We start from the raw sequence: 19,548 nt of genomic DNA on the forward strand, positions 1-19,548 counted from the left end.
GCCTCTCTGCTCACTAATGCCAGAGTTTATTATGTCACTATTGGCAAGGAGCTATAGCCCAAGAACTGTATTTGTCATTATGAAGGGACCAATCAGATAGGAGGGTTATGGCAATGTCATAATAAACAACCTACCAGAGCAGGGTTATGGTGATGTCATAATCAAGGGATCAATCAGAGAGCAGCGTAACAAAGAACCAATGAGCGAGCAGGGTTATGACGATGACATTATGAAGGACCATTCAAAGAGCAGGGTTTTGACAACGTCATTATGATGGACCTCTGATTCAGAGGGTTTGGGTTAAATGTGGAAGACACATTTCGGTTGAATGCATTCAGTTGTGCAACTGACTAAGTATCCCCTTTCCCAAAAAGGTAAATAAGGATCAAAAAACAACAACAGCCTAAGTGTTTTTCTGTTTATTTTTTGTTTGTATTGTTTTTTTGTTACAATTTGTAGAAGGATGTATTGTTTCTAACACGTTTGTACTTGTTATCCTTCAAAATATATGGAATTTCAATAAGATGTATAAACAATAATGTTAAGCCTTTTAATCGAACTCTGATGCCGTGATTGTATCGACTAGATCTGCGATTGATTCATCAGGCCAAAATGTAACGCACGCGCAAACCCAGCTCTTCCTTTCTGCTAAATTCTTCGCAATGGCTCCTGTGGTGGGTACAATCGCGTGTGGGAAATTGTTCAAATATATACATTTTTCACACTTAAAATGGCTGTACATTATTTGTATAAATCGGGGCATATTTGAGAGGGCTTATGTAATCGTTAATCATGCTAAACAAGGCACTGAATTGGGTTTTGTTTTTCACGAGGCCTGCTAAATTAGCAAGTTTTTTTTTTTTTTTAGTTTAGCTAACGTTAGCTTGCCAGATCCACCACGTTGTAGCTACACAAAACTAGCTTAACATTTTTCTGTTCGTTTTATGGTCAGCAGTAGTTTGATTAGTTAAATAACAAAAATGTTGGTCTTTACTTATAAGGAGCCACCTGACTAAAACTTCATCTTAATTGGGGATTAGCCTAGACATAGTTGATGTTTGCGGTTGTAGCGCGTATGGTGGTGAACTAATGTTAGGTAACGTTAACTGTTAGATTCTAGGCAGCTAACTAAACGGAACAGCTACAATGGTAGTGACTGTCATAGTTTTAATTGGCTGTCAATCTTATCTGCAGAAGAAGCAGAGCACCAAGGGGTCCAAGGGTGGCAAGAAGAAGAAGCAGGTCCTGAAGTTCACTCTGGACTGCACCCACCCTGTTGAAGATGGCATCATGGATGCTGCCAACTTTGTAAGTAGTTTTGCAGTTACACTGACAGGTTTTATACCTGTGCCTGGTTGCAAGGAAGATTCTAATATTTTAGTTGCACAAACGCCCTTATTCGAAACCCCCATTAGCCACAATCCTGAATGATTTCTACCCTTCCACAATGGTCACTTGGTTTAGTATAAACTGAAGGATGGAAGGAGCTTATGAAATGACAGTTCATGGGATCGACATGTTGAACAGAATCGTCCAATGCAGCTGTTTTTTTTTTCTCATTATCAATTAATTTATGGGTAACAATTATGTACTGTACTGTGATTGTTTCTTTATCATTTTAAGAGAGAACATAGCTTCTTAGCAATGAGCAATTTCTCAAGCAAGAATTTTGGTAGGGCTATGGGAGTGGTCTTAAGTGGGGAGGAGGACACTGAAAATGTGCTGTTATTGGTAGGTTTGGAACTCTGATTGGTCTATTAACTAATTTACTGTCTAGTGATGTCACCAGGAAGGACAAACCACCATCCCACCAAAACAGGCTTAAATTTCAGGCTGTCGTTTCAAACAACTCTTACACTAAAAGGGTTTTTATCATCTTCACAATTTCACAGCATTATTCCAACCTCATAGTGTGGAAATGTATATAAAACTGGGCCTTTAAATCTCAAGTGGGGTTTACACTAGCTAGCGACCTGCACAACAACACACAACTAAAAGCCAACTGTGTTTGCTGACAGAGCAAGAGACTAGTTGGTCACTCCATGAACGACAGTTGGCTTTAGATCCAAGTGAAGATGTGATGTCACTGATGTGCTCCAGCCAACAGGCTAGTTTCACATCCACTACACTGTTGTTGTCGCACTGCTTTGATTTATCTTGGCCAGGTCGCAGTTGTAAATGAGAACTTGTTCTCAACTAGTCTCTGGTTAAATAAAGGTGAAATAAAAAATACATTTAAAAAAATATATAAAAAGTAACATTGGGCAACTGTCAATCTTTTGTTGTTGGAAATTAGAAGTATATGCTTACACAGTATGTTTTAATGGTTAAAGGAGCAGTTCCTCCAGGAGCGCATCAAGGTGAATGGGAAAGCTGGAAACCTGGGTGGTGGTGTGGTGTCTATTGAGAGGAGTAAGAGCAAGATCACAGTTTCCTCCGAGGTCCCCTTCTCCAAAAGGTATGGTAACTGCACTGGCAACTCAGGACTGTAGTAATCAAATTGCAATGCAGACATTTGTGTATTTGTTCTTGGGGAAAAAAAGAAAATATTTATTAAATGTCTTTCACCCAATACATTGTTTACATGTTCAAGCTATTAAAACGTTGGTAAATGCTTATGTCCTCACAAAATAATTGCTCATGAATAATTGACTTACACTTTTGCACTGCTTATGATGGATAAGAGGCCCTGTGTTTTTATAGCCTTTATCTGTAATATTTTTGTTTAGGTTGCTGGTGTTGATATTGATGATGCCAATATTGACTTTTGGCTATGTAGAATTCAACTTAATAATTCCCACTTAACCAACTCCCAAATGCTTTATGACTTTTCTCCTGCATCTGTCATGCACCAGTAACATTATGTGCATGAAAATACACTGGCTGTGAACTGAATTCTCCTTCAGACTTCCTTGTTGAGTTTATCCACCCCTGCCCATGAATACGCTAACCGCACGTGACTGCGCTACAGTATCATTCTTCAACCTTTGTGCTGTGTTTTTGTGATTCATTAAGTTGGGTTGAGGTGTACAGCAACATAAAAAAAACATTAGCTTTACTAGGTTGTTTTGTATGTGTATATTGCTTTGGGGAAAACATTGAAAGCCAAAGCGCAACCTCACACATCTGAATGCCATCTGTCTGTAGATATCTGAAATATCTGACCAAGAAGTACTTGAAGAAAAACAATCTTCGCGACTGGCTGCGTGTTGTGGCCAACACCAAGGAGAGCTACGAGCTGCGTTACTTCCAGATCAACCAGGATGAGGAGGAGGAGGAAGATGAGGATTAAACCTGTCTGCTGGATTTTGTACATTTAATAAATTCTTAGAGTACTTCTTTTGTACTTTTTCTCTATGGTGACAAGACAACGGGTATGTTCACTAGGAACCAACAAAAGCAAATGGTCCAAAAATGGGAGGGATCTAGCTGAATTTGTCCAGCAAGAAACCCATTTTGTATCTGGGTGACGATCAGTCAACATAGTGTTGTGACAATGCAGTACACGAGATCAGGGATGGGCAACTGGCAGTCCTTTTTGAAGGCCATTGGATCAATTTAAAATAAAATTGTCAGGGTCTCATTGCAAGTTAGAACAGACAAGGTGCAATTTAAATTTGGTTGTGCATCAGTTTTTCTGCATATCAGTCACCCCATTTTTTGTATTATTGGTAAATTAGTCTAGCGGCCATCTAAATTTAGTAATCATGGTTGAATTACTGGGGGGGGGGGGGCATTGATTTTGTTAGTCTCCGATTGAAACCGGCAAACATTTTTCACCCTATGGTAAAATTGCAGGAAATTAGCGGTAAAACAGCTCATTTTCCCCCCATGGACGATGGCAAAATGAGTAGAATTGCTTATTTCCTCCGCTGTCGAGGGGGAGCTGCTAAAATGTTTAGTTTGCAATGTGGGCACACAGACCAGGCAAATGCAGCCCCCACCCATCAAAGTTGCCCAACCCTGCACTAGATGAAGCTAGACATTAAAAAAAATCTGGACAATAGTCAACCTACTGCCATGTTAATCCAGCATAACCAAATAAATGCCAAGTGTTGGGCCACCGTAATAGCTTCAAAGCACCTTGGCATAGATTCTACAAGTGTCTGGAACTAGATTGGTGGGATGCAACACCATTCTTCCGAGACATTCCATCATTTGGTGGAGGTGAAAAACGCTAAGGCACTTCCATCTGACTGATACAGCCATGGCATATGGTTTAAATCGATGTCATGCTCATCAAACCAGTCTGTGACCGCTTGTGGATGGGAGCATAGCCATCGTAGCCAAAATAAATTATACATGACCAAGCATGATGGGATGTTAATTGCTTAATTAACACAGGAACCACACCTGTGTGGCAGCACCTGCTTTTAGTTTAGTGTACTTTAGATCCCTCATTTACTCAAGTTTCCATTATTTTGGTAGTTACCTGTACATCATGAATCTTTAGTATTTGGCAACTCGGAACCTGTGTAAGGTGTGATATGTTCATTAGTAAATGGGGAAATGTGCTTATGGCAGACAAAGCCTGGTAAGATGAATTAGAATAGTGACACCAAATGTAGTGGACATAGCCATCAGTATGTACAAAACAACTGGCCTAGCAACTGCAAAATACAGTGGCTGATTGGTTATCAAATGTACTCACACCAACAGTAGTGATGGCAAGATTTACTGAGACTAGCAGTAGCTAGCATTCCCTCCCCACTTGAAGTGGTGTGGCAGGAGGCAAAAAAGACTAAAGAAAAATCAACCAATTTACATAAACCTTTATTACCATTTCCATGAAAAAGTTTCAAAATGTGGAACAAGATGTGGGTCTTCTGACCCAGACAAAAACTATTTGTTGCAATACAGGTAGACTAACAAATGAAAAGAAAACCCATCTTGATTTAAAACCAGAATATCCACTCATTGCATACATACTTAGTTGACCATTTGCACTAAAACAGAAGCGTAAGACTCAAGTCCTCACAACCCACATTTCTGCTGGTTTTCATTGCCAAGAGTGCACAGTGACCACACCTGGTTTCCCAGGCTACAAAGAGTCACTGAAAAAAAGGCAAGAATGACAACAAGCAGACACTGGCATTTGAGGGACAGTTACGCATCCTCAACACCAACATTTAATCATACAAATGAAGAGACATAAAACCAAGGAATGTAACAGAAGTCAATGGCTGGAGAGCATCGACTTGGTGGCACATCTCAGATCCTGATTATGCTCTGACAGTGCACACCGATCAACCAGACACAAACAGTAACACTGCCATGGACTTCAAGAACAAAGTTTAAACTACATTTTGCTATTGGTCTTTGGGAACAAATAACAAATGCATTCACTCCATACCCCGAAAGACTGTTTCAAAAGGCACAGATATGGAGTGTTGGTCTTGAATTGATCCCTCGCTTGGAAATTAAAATCAGCCCGAAGAGGACTTTGATGTAGCACCCATTATTGTGAGGGAGACGAGGGCATTGATCAGTTCACAACTGAAGAATAAAAAGAGACAACGTGAAAATAGAGAATGCTTCAGTGGACTTGCATGGGGAATGAAAGGGGAGTATGAGTAGTAGAGATCCTCTCTCCAGCTGTAGATGTCTGACTGTTGTGAGGTCAGGGCGAATTCTGTCCAGAGTGGATTTGTTTCAGTTTTTGCAGCGCATTTTCTCTGAATTAACCTCAGAATATATGTAGGCCCGACTTGTTTTTCAAGGCGTATGCATACATACATAGTTGTGAGAGCCCACCCTCCCCAGCCATCCATCATGACTTACAGTTGACCTAGAGGGCCTCTGAAGTGAAAGCAAAAAACAGTGAGAGGTGGCTGGAGGATACCATATTAGAGTGTGCGTGGGTTGTACTCTGGCAGCTTCTTGAGCTTCTCTTGTTCCTGTGGAGTGTCCTGTCTGGCGATGACCAGGGAGTGTGCATATCCCATCACCACCTGCAACCACACCACAGTGAGAATGGGCCCAACCTAGTGAACACACAAATGCAGTTCCCATCTACAGAATGCATCATAGTGTTTATTCAGTCTCTGTTGCCGCTCCATACCTGTTCAGCGTAAACTCCATCCAGGCTCTTAACCTCCTGAGCAGTAGTGGAGGACTTGGCCTTGTTGTCACCGTAACCCTGTAACAAACACACGTCATAATAGGTGGAAAACCTAAAACACATGCGCCAATTCAGCAGTCTTATGAGCACACCAGCACCTCGGTATGTTTCTAAAATGGTGTGAGAAATGTGTTTTATACATACAAATATTACATCTTACCAGCTCGCCAAAGGTAGGGGAGGGTCCCCAACTGATGGTGCTGTCGTCTGCAGCGATAACGATACTGCTTTTCCCGCAGGCCAGACTGCGGACCTTCCATCCACACAGGTCCTGTACAGCCTTGGGGTACATGGTAGATTCCCGCGAGGTATTTGTGACCCCCCAGAAAAACAGCCCCCCTGCACACGGAAGGTAATTAGCATAGCTTCCTTATTAAAAACACCAGCATCCCGGTCAAGAGTTTCCAAATCGCGTAATGGCTAAGGCGTTAGACTGACAGATGCTAGGTTCAAATCCTGGTTAGTATACCCTTTGAAATCACCACAATATACATCAGGTACTTAGGGAAGTAACAGTATTATGGGTATAGTGGTATTATATTGAGAATAGGGGTTAAAAAAACATTTAATTTTTTTATCTATTCATTACTCAACATTCAAAGGAGTTACGCATTGTGTCCCATACCCATTTCATTGACAGCGAAGGAGCACTGGTAGCCAGTGTAGATTTGGGATGCCCCGCGCCCGGGGAAGTCAAAGAGCTTCACCAGTCTGGGCACCATCTCGTCCTTCTGCTCTGTGTGACCCAGCCGCCCATAGCCACCAAAGCCCCAGGAAAACACCCGCTTCTGGGAATCCAATATCAGCTGGACACACACACAAAGTTTACACACTGACCCGAGTTAGCCTCGTGCAAACAAAACATGGTAGAAAAAAAAAGGTATTTGTGAATTAACCAGAGCCATTGACAGTGAAAACACATTGAGTAGAGTATCGCTTTCAATGCAGGCTGGTACCAAATGTTCAGACCAGCTTAGCTCCTTTTTGGACCCAGATTTAAGGATCAGAATGCAAGGGTCTCCATCTGCAGGGTTTATTAACTATGAAGGGAATACTCGACATTCAGAATTTATGCAAAAGCAGAGAGTAGGCTCAGTTGGTAGAGCATGGCGCTTGCAACATCAGGGTTGTGGGTTCCACGGGGGACCAGTAAGAAAATGTATGCACTCACTGTTATGTCGATCTGGATAAGAACTGGGGGGGGGGGGACGACAACTAATGTAAATCAACATTTTGGCTAAACGCACATTTCTAAAATTCACATTTCTGTCTGATGGGGGTAATTGTGGCAGTAGGGATCAAAGCCTGTATTCATAAAGTGTTTCAAAGCAGCAACTCCCCCCTACGGACTAGGGAGATGCGAAGGTCGAGAACCACGAGTCCTCCAAAACACGACCATGCCGAGCCGCTCTGCTTCTTGACACACTGCTCGCTTAACCAGGAAGCCAGCCGCACCAATGTGTCTGAGGAAACACAGTCTAGCTGGCGACCAGAAGTCAGCTTGCAGGCGCCCAGCCAGCAACAATGAGTCGCTATAGCACGATGGGAGAAGGAAATCCCGGCTGGCCAGACCCCCCCCCCCCTCCCCAAACGACGCTGGGCCAAACGTGTCTCCCGGTCACAGCTGGCTGTGCCTTAGACTGCTGCACCACTCGGGAGGCCCTCAGCATTCCTTCTTTAAGACAATGAATACAGGACCTGGTCTTTTCTCTCCTCACCGTGTGATTGCCTCCGCAGGCGACATCTCGGACCACCACGTTGGGTACGGGCGTCACCTGGCCATCCTTACTCTTCTCGATAAAGATGGTCACGCGACGTGCAATGGTCTCACAGTCGAACTCAATGCGCTGGGCGCGGGCAATGAACTTTCCATCAGAGTTGTGTCCTGTGACCCAAAACAAGGTAAAAATAAGTGCTACGTCAGTTTGATTTGGAATGATTTTTGACTGGGTCACTGTGCTGCCATTTAACTCTTCAAAGAACAACTTTGGCAAAGATATATATATATTTTTTTTATCGATCCAGTACTATTAGTTAAAACCATACCTAGCTGGCCATACTCTGGGCATCCGAACGAGTAAAGGTTCCCTTTGCAGTCCACCACCATGCTGAACTCTGCCCCACATGCCACCTTGACCAAGGGCTGCCCGTTGTACTGGATCTGAGAGGGGCAAGGAGAAGATTCAATAAACACAGGCTAATTAAGTGGCCATATTAGACCTATAATAAAGCAGCAACAATGAGGTATATGAATAGGGAAGTTTATGTTGCTTACCGGGGCTGGACTGAGGACTGCATCAGTTTGGTTCCCCTGGCCCAGCTGACCCAGTTTGTTCTCACCAAACGAGTAGGCGGTGCCACACTCAGTCAATGCCAGGGTGTGGTTGCGTCCACAGGCTGCAGCCACCACCACCTCGTCTGCGAGGGCCTCAATCAGCTTTGGGGCCTCCAGGCGCTTAGTGTCCCCGTGACCCAGCTGACCCTTTTCATTTCGACCTAAGAGGCAGGAGGTCGTCAACATGGACCTTTCCTCCTGGACTCAAACCAGCTAGAATGATTGCATCTGAGATATACAGTGCACTCAGGCCCCTTGACTTCTGCCACATCTACAGCCTTATTCTAACATGGACTACATTACATTTTTAACCAATCTTCACACAATACCCCATAAAGACCAAGTGAAAACAGGACTAGAAATGTTTGCAAATGTATTAAAAATAAAACAGAAATACCTATTTACATAAGTATTCAGACCCTTTGCTTTGAGAGTTGAAATTGATCTCAGGTGCATCCTGTTTCCATTGATCATCCTTGAGATGTTTCTACAACGTGATTGGAGTCCACCCGTGGTAAATTCAATTGATTTGAAAAGACACACCTCTCTATATAAGGTCCCACAGTTGACCGTGCACACCAGAACAAAAACCAAGCCATTAGGTTGAAGGAATTGTCTGTAGAGCTGCAAGACAGGATTGTGTCGAGGTACAGATCTGAGGAAGGGTACCAAAACATTTCTGCAGCATTGAAGGTCCCCAAGAACACAGGGGCCTCCATCATTCTTAATTAAAAATACGTTTGGAACCACCTAGACTCTTCCTAGAGCTGGCCGCCCAGCCAAACTGAGCAATCAAGGGGAAAGGGTCTTGGTCAGGGAGATGACCAAGAACCTGATGGTCACTGACAGAGCTCCAGAGTTCCTCTGTGGAGAACCATCCAGAAGGACAACCATCTCCGCATCAGTCAACCAATCTGGCCTTTAAGGTAGAGTGGCCAGAGAAGCCACTACTCAGTAAAAAGGCACATGACAGCCAGCTTGGAGTTTGCCAAAAGGCACCTAAAGACTCAGACCATGAAACCAAGACAATGCAGGAGTGGCTCAGCCAGAGCCCAGACTTAAGCCCGATCGAACATCTCTGGAGAGACCTGAAAATAGCTGTGCAGCGACACTCCCCATCCAACCTGACAGAGCTTGAGAGGATCTGCTGATAAGAATGGGAGAAACTTCCCAAATACAGGTGTGGCAAGCTTATAGCCTGTAATTGCTGTCAAAGGTGCTTCAACAAAGTACAGAGTGAAGGGTCTGAATACTTATGCAAATGTGATCTTTATTTGTAATAAATTTGCAAACTATTCTAAACATTTTTGCTTTGCCATTATGGTGTGTGTGTAGGAGTTGAAAAACAATTAACCATTTTATAAAAGGCTGTAACAATGAAAAGTCAAGGGGTCTGAATACAGTGCATTTGGAAAGTATATAAACTACAATCTATTACAGTACAACATTCCTACCCCAGCTCCAGAGCTTGCCCTCTGTGGTGATGAGGAGGCTGTGGGCGGCACAGGGCCCAGACACCACACTGCTGACCTGCACGTCATTCAGGCAGCCGTAACGGTGAGGACCCCACAGGTTCTGGCCTAGGTTCCTGAAGGCCGCTGCGAGACCACACACACACGAAACAAGTGACTTCAATACTGCAGTCAATTAGGATGATTGCTTGAATAAACTTCCAAAGCAGGTAGCACCAGTGCTATTGAGGGATAGCTTTGAGTCTGGAGCCTTGCATTACGCAATGTTTTCATTACAGGACTTGGCAGGGTTATACCTTGTGCTTTCGGAACCTCTTTCCTTCCAATGAGATCCCAGTTGGTGGCCCCGAAAATGAGCAGTTGACCTTTGACTTTAGGTAAGTCAAGTTTCTACGAAAATGACAGATCAGTGTTTAAGATCAGTGGGTCTTTTTTACTCTGCATAACCACTCCTTATTCATTTGACTAATAACATATCTAGTCATGTTAACCACAATTCTATAGTCACAAACCCCTCTTTTGGTGAGCTGGACGTTTTGATTTTACCTCCTGCAGGTCAGGAAACTTACTATTTTTTCTTTAATGTCGTCAGGCACAGTGACTGGTTGAAGGCCTGACTTTGCAGCAGGCTTGCCCGGTTTCTTTGTGTTCTCCTGCTCTTCATAATCATCAAATTCATCATCACTGCTGAACTCCCTTTCCTTCTTTTTGCCTCCTGCCCTCTTCCTCTTGATCCCACCATTTCCAGAGACTTCAGTTACCTTCTTGCGTGGCATGTTTGTGAAGGTATCTGGGGGGGTAAACAAAAACAGACATGCATTGTGATATCAATGGAGCGGCAGGTAGCCTAGTGGTTGAAGCGTTGGACTAGTAACTGAAAGGTTGTTAGATTGAATCCCCGAGCTGACAAGGTAAAAATATGTCGTTCTGCCCCTGAACAAGGCAGTTAACCCACTGTTCCTCGGCCGTCTTTGAAAATGTGTTAAATGACTTTCCTAGTTAAATATTTTTAAAATCAATACCGAAATCAAACTCTTGATACGCTGAACTGATGACATTGCAATTTGCAATGCGTTTGAACTTGAGGAAGACATTTAAACAAACAGTCGAAGAAAATTAAGCATATACGTAAACTTAACATTAAAATACTAAGTTCAAGTATACAAGCCAAAGCCACCAATGCTAGCCAAGATTAGCCATAGCGGCTCGCGGGTTAGCTAGCATTCCTGTCCGCATTTCTTTGTTGTCTACGTGCTAGCATAATCAGTGGCTACTAGATAGTTGCTCAAAAAAGGGCCTGTTAGCAAACATACCACTAGCTAACGTCAGTTAGCTACGGGAAATGACAAATAGCCACACAATGACGGTTTACTGGACTTTGTTAAATGAGTTAGCAAGCCAACGGTGCTAGCTAAGTAGCTAGCTAGCGTAATCTAGCAATCGATTTCTAAACTAAGACAAACATTGGGTAACGTTAGCTAACTAGTTGCAATACACCTGATTAAAATACTTCCCCCCCCCAACTGTAAAAGTTGAAGGTGAGAAGAAAATGTAGCTAAACCTTTTGGCTTCAGATAATCTTCCTTCTAACGTTAATTCGGTGACTAACGTTACTGTAATTAACAAGCTTGCAAGAGAGATTTTCTAATTCTGCGGCTGTCGTGCATCTGTCCGTCTTCCACGTCTTTGATTGATTTTAAACAATAGAATCTTGCAGTCTCCGACTCTATGAAACCACGTGGGTACTGCCTTACATTGGTTAAATTCTAGTTAGTCGGATAACGCAAAAAGCCATAACTTGTGACATACTTACAACTTTCCCTTTTGTATATTAGCTGCTGCATGTGATTAAAGTTGTAAAATATAGCTAGCTATATGTTTCAATGCTTACCTGGGATTCGTTGTGGATGTCTGGCCTATAGGGCTTTTGATTGATGGTCTTTTATCGTTATGAGTCCTCCCTCCTTTTCGTCTTGTCTTCTTTGTTAAAATGTAAATATGTGCAGAGACGTGACATACCGGTCGGTACTACAAAACACATGGGACTTAGAAAATGTAAAGAAAACTACAACCCATTAAGCTACCAAAGTATTATGTCGCCCTCTTATGGCGGGGGTGTGAATACAATACAATCCATAACATTTACATTTAAGTCATTTAGCAGACGCTCTTATCCAGAGCGACTTACAAATTGGTGCATTCACCTTATGACATCCAGTGGAACAGTAGTGCATCTAAATCTTTTAAGGGGGGGGGGGAGGGATTACTTTATCCTATCCTAGGTATTCCTTAAAGAGGTGGGGTTTCAGGTGTCTCCGGAAGGTGGTGATTGACTCCGCTGTCCTGGCGTCGTGAGGGAGTTTGTTCCACCATTGGGGGGCCAGAGCAGCGAACAGTTTTGACTGGGCTGAGCGGGAACTGTACTTCCTCAGTGGTAGGGAGGCGAGCAGGCCAGAGGTGGATGAACGCAATCCATGAGTGTAACATGTTTTACAAATGCAAATTGTATATTATTATTATTATTTTTGTATTTTATTTTAAATGTAATCATTATTTAACTAGGCAAGTCAGTTAACAACACATTCTTATTTGCAATGACGACCTATCCCGGCCAAACACGGACGACGCTGGGCCAATTGTGCACTGCCCTATGGGATTCCCAATCACGGCCGGATGTGATACAGCCTGGATTCGAACCAGGGACTGTAGTGACGCCTGAGATGCAGTGCCTTAGATCGCTGGGCCACTGGGGAGCCCTCTATATAAGATAGAGCCACAGATAAAAGGGGACTTAGTTAAAACAATTATTTGCCAGAGCTAATTGCTCAATGTCAGTGAATTACATCCTTTTTAACTGTTCATTTCAACAGCCTGACCCTGCCACGTTGGTAAATTTAGGGATGGGGTTTGGGAAATGTCACCACTGAAAGTCCATGAGCTGGCATGATCTTTTGAAACACATTTGGAGCTATACATTGTAGACAATGTATTAAAAAAATAGGACAATATAACCTTAGAGTTTTATAATAGGGTAAATTTAGTGACAACAGTATAATGAGTTAATACATTGTGCCTGTGTAACTTAGTAAAGGCCTATAGGTGTCAGTCTTGCCTCTGACATCTGACAATGGTCGAGTTTGATTTCAAGTCGAATCAAATTGTATTTGTCACATACCCGAATACATCAGGTGTAGTAGACCTGACCGTGAAATGCTTATTTTACTAGCCCATAATTAACAAACGATGCAGTTCAAGAAAGAGTTAAGACATTTTTTACTAAATAATCTAAAGTAAAAAATAATAAAAACGAACACAAAATAACAATAAAGAGGCTATATACAAGTGGTACCTGTACTGAGTCAATGTGCTGGGGTACAGGTTAGTCGAGGTCATTCGTACATGTATATGCCCCGGGTAGGCGGGGTTTGCTCATTTTAGACAATACCACTGGTCCTTAGGAAAAATCTCCACTCACGTGGGGCACCGGGCCATGCAAAACGAACTCAACCATTGCTCTCCAGGGAGGGTTGTAAAGATGTCCTCTGTACAGTCTACTCTCACACAGCAGGGTTAGCCCTGAGCTTCTGGCTGTAACCAAACAAAAGCTGTCACTAGTTGCTGTCCCTACACTAGGATTAAGAAACTCTCCTCTCTCTATGCTTTAGCGCTCAACCGCCCTCCCTTTTCCTCCTTCTTCTCCCGCAGTGCGTTAACCGGCACATCCCTACACGAGAGGCATAAATGCGCTCAACACCCCACCAGCCAATCAAGAGCCGGTTAACGCACTGCGGGGAGAGAGAGAGCGAGAGCACTAAGCATAGAGAGAGGAGTTTCCTGATCCTAGTGTGGGAGCAGCAACTAGTGACAGCCTTTGTTTGGTAAGAGCCAGAAGCTCAGAGCTAACCCTGTTTTATGAGAGTGGACCGTACAGAGGACATTACAACCCTCCCTTGATTTAGCTTCAAGGGAAGGAGCTTGGTCATCAAGTCAAGTGAGGGTATTAGGGATGGTGCAGACTCGACAAACCGGCTTCGTTGTTAACACTTGGGGGTGTGCAGAGGAGAGTCCTTGGGATTAAGGGCTGGAGGAAGGCTTTCGGCTGGCTGGTGGTAATCTTTACAGAGAACAAGGAGGTGAGATCTCATTGTATTTGCCTGTCCATTACACTCCGTTTCTCTGCATCAACACATTGCAACAAAGCCTGGACCCCACTATGGAGGATGGGGAGGTGTGTGTGTTGGGGAGTGACCTCCAGATTTCAGGAGAGTGACCTGGTGCACTTGAAAAGCTTACAGAGCAACCCATTTTGAGGAGAAGTGCATTCTGAAAAGATTGTAGATAACAAATTCTGCAATACTGCACAGGGTCTTTAAATGCCCGAAGTTGACTCCTTTTGACTGCTCCAGAGAGAGAGAGAGGTGTAAGTATCTTCTAAAATATCCAGTGGTTTTACCTAGGGGGATAAGTCTAGGTGTAATAACATAAAGTACAACAGTTTCATATATTATTTTTGTCTTTAGATGTGATGACATGGTAAACTTTAGTTTGCAGCACCTGCTATAAGAACAGCTATTACCTTTATTGATGCATGTGGTCTGTCACATGCTCTCGTAAAGTCTGGGAAATGTCATATGTGGGCATATTTTGTTGCAATGTTATGTGGTGCATTTTGAAATGTAATACTCACTTGCTGGTCATAAAATGATGCAGGTTAATTTTCATTCCCACAGTATTGTCTGACTCTTATGTTTGATCAAGCAGAACTGACTATTGCATAGTAATCCAATCTCTTGTCCCTGACCAAATACATTAACCACCCTTATTACTTTAAATACCAACACAACTAATTTGCTAGTTGAATATAGATATCAATATTAAAAGTGACACATGTATGAACTATTAAAACTTCAGTGTTGCCGCTGTAACACATGTTGTCAGTAGTTTTTACATGCTTTCTTGCTACAGTGGGGCAGTGATGTTTGCGACATACATCCCAGAAACCGGGATAGAGGTTTCGATTGAGTAATGTCCTTGGTGTGGGAGTATGGAGTCAGTCACTGACTGGGGTTCCCTTCAGCCAAACAATCCATGCGCTGTTCTCTGTTCTCAGACTGACTGTAGATCAGAGGTTTCTCTCCGTTGGGGTCTATTCATAAGACCGCTCCATCTATGGGCTTCCTTCTCCCCATAGCCTTGTGAATTATTCATCAAAGTTGTATCCCAAATGGCACCCTATTATCTATATAGTGCACTACTTTTGACCATAGCCCTGTGGGCCTATGGTCTCTGGTCAAAAGTAGTGCACTATATAGGGAATGATATTCCATTTGGGACACAGGCCAGGAATGACCCTCCCTGGAGTGTGAGAGCTAGAAGTTCAATACGCCCCCTCGAACAGCACGCTGCTACCACCTTCATTTATCAGAGTGTTTGCATTCAGCTACAGCCGCTAGTTGTTTTGATAAGCGTTCTTTGAATGAAGACCTTTGACCACAGTGTGGGTGTGTCTTTAGAATTAAAAGGTCCACCGAGTTGGGAGCCATTTTGATTTGTTAATCATTAATGAGGAGCATTTATGATCTTTCATGCCTGAGATGATAGTCATCCTGTGTTATGTGTTTATAGTTTCTGCCTGCCTTGCCCAGATCACAGTTGAGTGAAGTCAGTCTGTACTGCATGTCTGGATCTGCCACACACATCTGAAGAATGTAACACACGCAGGTAGCCTATGGCAGAACAGTCAACTGTGAGCATGCAAGGAACTGTCGCAAGGTGTACGTGTGTGTTTGTACTGTACATATAAACTCACCAGACAGTTTATTAGGTACATCCGCACGTACACAAAAATGGATCACTCCTACAGACTTGTTATATAAAACAGGCATCAAGGCATTCAGTTACTGTTCGATTGAATGTTAGAATGGGCTAAACGAGTGACCTTAGCGACTTTGAGTCTGGTATGATTGCCGGACCCAGTATCTCAGAAATGGAAGCCCTCCTGGGCTCTCCTTTTCACGCACAACAGTGTCTAGGGTTTACTGGGAATGGTGCTACAAACAAAAAACATCCAGTCAGCACCAGTCCTGTGGGTGAAAACAGCTCGTTGATGAGAGAGGTCGAAGGAGAATGGCAAAAATCGTGCAATCTAACAGGCGGGCCACAAACCGACAAATAACAGTGCAGTACAACAGTGGTGTGCAGAACGGCATCTCGGAACGCACAACTCGTCGGTTCTTGTCACGGTTGGGCTATTGCAGCAGACGACAACACTGGGTTCCACTCCTATCAGCTAAAACCTAGAAGTTACTGGCTCTAGTGGGCACGCGATCACCAACACTGGACAACTGAAGAGTGGAAAAACATTGCCTGGAACATGACAGCAAGTTCAGTTTACTTGAGTGGCCTGCTCAGTCCCCAGACCTCAACCCAATAGAGCATCTTCACAGCATGAATTGTACCGCTGTCCAATCTGCAGCATCTGCATGATGCCATCGCGTCAGCATGGACCACCATCCCTGTGGAATCGTTCCAATTCCCTGTAGCGTGCCCCAAATAATTCAGGCTGTTCTGGAGGCAAAGGGCGTTCCGACCCGGTACTAGATGGGTGTACCTAATAAACTGTCTGGTCAGTCTAGTCTTCACAGGCTGTCTTCCTAAGTGTAGGTTTGAGGTTGAGAGAGGTGAAGTGTCAACTATTACAGACCATTTGAGTGAGTTGTTCAGTGTTTCGTCACCATGAAATGCAGCAATACGTTTTCATGGAGTTATTTAGTGGATAGTTAGCCCTGGAAAAATATGTTACCATAAGTCACTGATGTAACATTTATGGATATTTATAAGAAAAACAAACTTTTATGCTGATACTTTCAAAAAGGTCATTATGAAACGGACCCAAAAATCCAATAGACCCAAAAGTCCAATGGCCTAAAAAAATCTATATTGGAGCAAATCTGATATTGACATTTTGTCACATCGTATCAGGTTAAAGAATGTTCTCAGTGATTCATTGGGTTGATTTGTTTTTACAGAGGCTGATGTGACCACAGAGTACACCAATGGCTTCTCCACCCCCCCCACCCCCTCCAACCTCAGGTGAGTTTCTACTTTCGTCAGTATCGTTATGTGCTGTAGATTTCTGCCTTACAAAGAGGAGATTTAGGTCAAATCTTATTAAAACAGTCATAAATAAACAAGAGTTATGGGGACTATTCTGTAACAACTCCCTATTTATATACAATTACAAAGCGATTAGTACTATGTAACAGAGGCGGGTGGTAGGTGGTTCAGGTTGTAGTAATGTACATACTGTATGTCCATGTGTGATAAAGGATTTGTGAATCTATTTGGGCTTCCTCAAGCAGAAGTTCCTTCTGAGAAGTATTCCTTACAAACCCTATTTGGTAACAATGTGGAGACAAACATTGACTTGTGAGTTTTACCATTAAATTAGGTCAGCAGACACACAGTGACATAGCAGTGGCAGCAGCAGTACTAGTGTTACGTGCTACCTGAGGAATCTGTACACTCAAACATAAACAAGGAACCTGTCCCAGACAAACAGAGTGCAGTGCTGATAACATCCTGGCAGCTAACAGGCTCCAGTCTGGAGCTACTTAATCCCTTCATGGCTAGGGGATGGCTAGGGGATGGCTAGGGGAGGGCTAGGGGAGGGCTAGGGGAGGGATAGGGGAGGGCTAGGGGAAAAGGTGAGAGCTCCCGGCATGGGGTCTTAGCCTACTGACCATATGCTGCGTCAGAAGGACTCCTGCTGCCACCCGGGCCATATGTCTCACCCTCCACACAAATCCACCTGCAGAGAATAGGAGTACGGGCAGTTAACATGCACTAGCCAGAGCAATGTTAGGCCCCTGACATGACATGCTTCTCTTTTAGGTATGTTCATTGCTCCTATATTTTTTTTGTGGCATGAAAGAGGATGGCCGTAAACTTAGCATCAATGTACCTGTTGAAGTGTAATAATGTTTTCGACAGGGTAAGGTTTAATGGAGCAGAATAACAGTGCGTGGCGAGTCAGTTAGCCACTGTCATCTACAGGGCCGAGAGGCCTGGGATTTATGTCTAAGTTGATTGATCCCAGGCGAGTCAGTTAGCCACTGTCATCTACAGGGCCGAGAGGCCTGGGATTTATATGTCTAAGTTGATTGATCCCAGGCAAGTCAGCAAGGTGATGTTATTCCTGCTTGATTCTGACTGTCAGGCAGAGCCAGGCATAGGCTGCACTCCTTAAAATGAAATGCTACCATATGTTAAGGTTTAGTCCTGCTCAGCGACTGTTTTCCTTATTAGACTTGGCACCACAATGACCTATAATCCGCTAGACCTATAGCGGCTAGACAAGTGGTACTCGAATACAATTTGAAACACAAACCGCCAAGTCGCACTGCTTCTTGACACAATGCTCGCTTAACCCGGAAGCCAGCCGCACCAATGTGTCGGAGGAAACACCGTACACCTGGCGACCGTGTCAGCATGCATTGCGCCAGGCCCGCCACGAGTCGCTAGAGCGTGATAGGACAAGGACAACCTCTGAATTTGAGGTAGGATGGAACTTTTGGCTCATATCATGACATTCTAATGTGATCTGATTATAATAGACCAATTACTTTTTCATCTGTGTAAGGGGGTGGGCTCTAAGCCATCCTTTCAGCCAGTCAGTGTAAATATCTTCAAATTTGTATCATTACACCCACACGATCAGACTGAGCATTTCAAGGACCAAACAAGGCGCAGGGAAATTATGAAAATATATTTGAGTTATTTTCATTAAACACATGATTTAAAAAATAAAATGACAGACTGCCGGGAGGCTTAAGAAGTAAAATGTCTTTGGTGTTTATTTTGGTCGGGATCCGCAGTCCATTTTGACCCTGTTCTGGGTCTGGATGCAAACTGCAGTGGCGCAGTCTGCCTATTGAGTATGGCTGGACTAGACCATTGTGTTTAATGTGATAGTCACCTACCCTGTTCCTGGAGAGCTACAGTACCAGGTGTATAGGCTTTTGTTCCAACCCAGCATTAAAATATAACACAGTATATAAATCACTGCATTTCCCCTTTTCCATATTTTGTGACGTTACAGCCTTATTCTTAAATGGATTACATATTTTTTTGTCATCAATCTACAGACAATACTTCATAATGACAAAGTAAAAACAGGTTTTAGAATTTTTTGCAAATTTATTACAAATAAACTGAAATACCTTATTTACATAAGAATTCAGACTCTTTGCTATAAGACTCAAAATTGAACTCAGGTGCATCCTGTTTCCAAAGATCATCCTTGAGATGTTTCTACAACTTGATTGGAGTCCACCTGTGGTAAATTCAACTGATTGGACATGATTTGGAGAGGCACACACCTGTCTACACAGACCATGAGATACAGAGATCCTTGATGACAACCTGTTCCAGAGCGCTAAGGAACTCGGACTGGGGCGAAGGTTCACCTTCCAACAGGATTGTTTAGTTTGCCGGGTGGCCAGCTGTATGAAGAGTCTTAGTGGTTCCAAACTTCTTTCATTTAATAATGATGGAGGCCACTGTGTTCTTAGGGACCTTTAATGCTGTAGACATTTTTTTGGTACCCTCCCCAGATCTGT

General features: G+C 43.3%; 3 protein-coding genes across 7 annotated transcripts in view; 2 read left to right on the forward strand and 1 right to left on the reverse strand.

The window, feature by feature from the left end:
* Positions 1-588: 588 nt before the first annotated feature.
* On the forward strand, positions 589-3,335 carry LOC115102205 (large ribosomal subunit protein eL22). Its single transcript, XM_029621878.2, has 4 exons — positions 589-674; positions 1,195-1,308; positions 2,334-2,458; positions 3,148-3,335. The coding sequence occupies exons 1-4, from the start codon at positions 663-665 to the stop codon at positions 3,290-3,292; spliced, it is 396 nt and encodes a 131-aa protein (XP_029477738.1). The 5' UTR covers positions 589-662; the 3' UTR covers positions 3,293-3,335.
* A 1,422-nt stretch (positions 3,336-4,757) lies between these two features.
* On the reverse strand, positions 4,758-11,954 carry LOC115102203 (protein RCC2 homolog). 2 transcript variants are annotated; one of them, XM_029621876.2, is made up of 11 exons: positions 11,820-11,954; positions 10,498-10,718; positions 10,225-10,318; positions 9,911-10,054; positions 8,397-8,617; positions 8,168-8,282; positions 7,840-8,006; positions 6,747-6,927; positions 6,282-6,460; positions 6,062-6,139; positions 4,758-5,951 (listed from the first exon to the last, which is right to left on the reverse strand). In XM_029621876.2, the coding sequence occupies exons 2-11, from the start codon at positions 10,702-10,704 to the stop codon at positions 5,847-5,849; spliced, it is 1,491 nt and encodes a 496-aa protein (XP_029477736.1). In that variant the 5' UTR covers positions 10,705-10,718; positions 11,820-11,954; the 3' UTR covers positions 4,758-5,846. The 2 variants fall into 2 exon arrangements, with proteins under 2 accessions (XP_029477736.1, XP_029477737.1); XM_029621877.2 differs by lacking the exon at positions 11,820-11,954 and adding an exon at positions 11,490-11,601.
* A 1,585-nt stretch (positions 11,955-13,539) lies between these two features.
* The window catches only part of LOC115102206 (rho guanine nucleotide exchange factor 10-like protein), a 32,070-nt gene continuing 26,061 nt past the window's right edge, over positions 13,540-19,548 (forward strand). For 2 of the 4 annotated variants that reach the window (XM_029621879.2, XM_065005365.1), the window contains exons 1-2: positions 13,542-14,061; positions 16,957-17,020. In XM_029621879.2, the coding sequence (XP_029477739.1) occupies positions 16,984-17,020 (37 nt within the window). In that variant the 5' untranslated portion in view covers positions 13,542-14,061; positions 16,957-16,983. Of the gene's footprint in view, positions 14,062-16,956; positions 17,021-19,548 lie in introns of all 4 variants that reach the window. The other 2 variants (XM_065005364.1, XM_029621882.2) reach the window with 2 other exon arrangements.

This window comes from Oncorhynchus nerka, linkage group LG20, assembly GCF_034236695.1.
Source record: "Oncorhynchus nerka isolate Pitt River linkage group LG20, Oner_Uvic_2.0, whole genome shotgun sequence".
NCBI classification, from domain to species: Eukaryota; Metazoa; Chordata; class Actinopteri; order Salmoniformes; family Salmonidae; genus Oncorhynchus; species Oncorhynchus nerka.

What these genes read in the sequence shown, in the direction of transcription:
- LOC115102205 (XM_029621878.2), top strand. An exon ending in TCATGGATGCTGCCAACTTT is followed by an intron (nt 1,309 to 2,333) that starts GTAAGTAGTTTT and finishes TAATGGTTAAAG; the next exon opens with GAGCAGTTCCTCCAGGAGCG. An exon ending in GAGGTCCCCTTCTCCAAAAG is followed by an intron (nt 2,459 to 3,147) that starts GTATGGTAACTG and finishes ATCTGTCTGTAG; the next exon opens with ATATCTGAAATATCTGACCA.
- LOC115102203 (XM_029621876.2), bottom strand. Translation starts at nt 10,704, where the DNA reads ATGCCACGCAAGAAGGTAACTGAAGTCTCTGGAAATGGTGGGATCAAG. An exon ending in GGGCAAGCTCTGGAGCTGGG is followed by an intron (nt 8,618 to 9,910) that starts GTAGGAATGTTG and finishes CCTGCCTCTTAG; the next exon opens with GTCGAAATGAAAAGGGTCAG. An exon ending in CCCAGAGTATGGCCAGCTAG is followed by an intron (nt 8,007 to 8,167) that starts GTATGGTTTTAA and finishes TTTGGGTCACAG; the next exon opens with GACACAACTCTGATGGAAAG.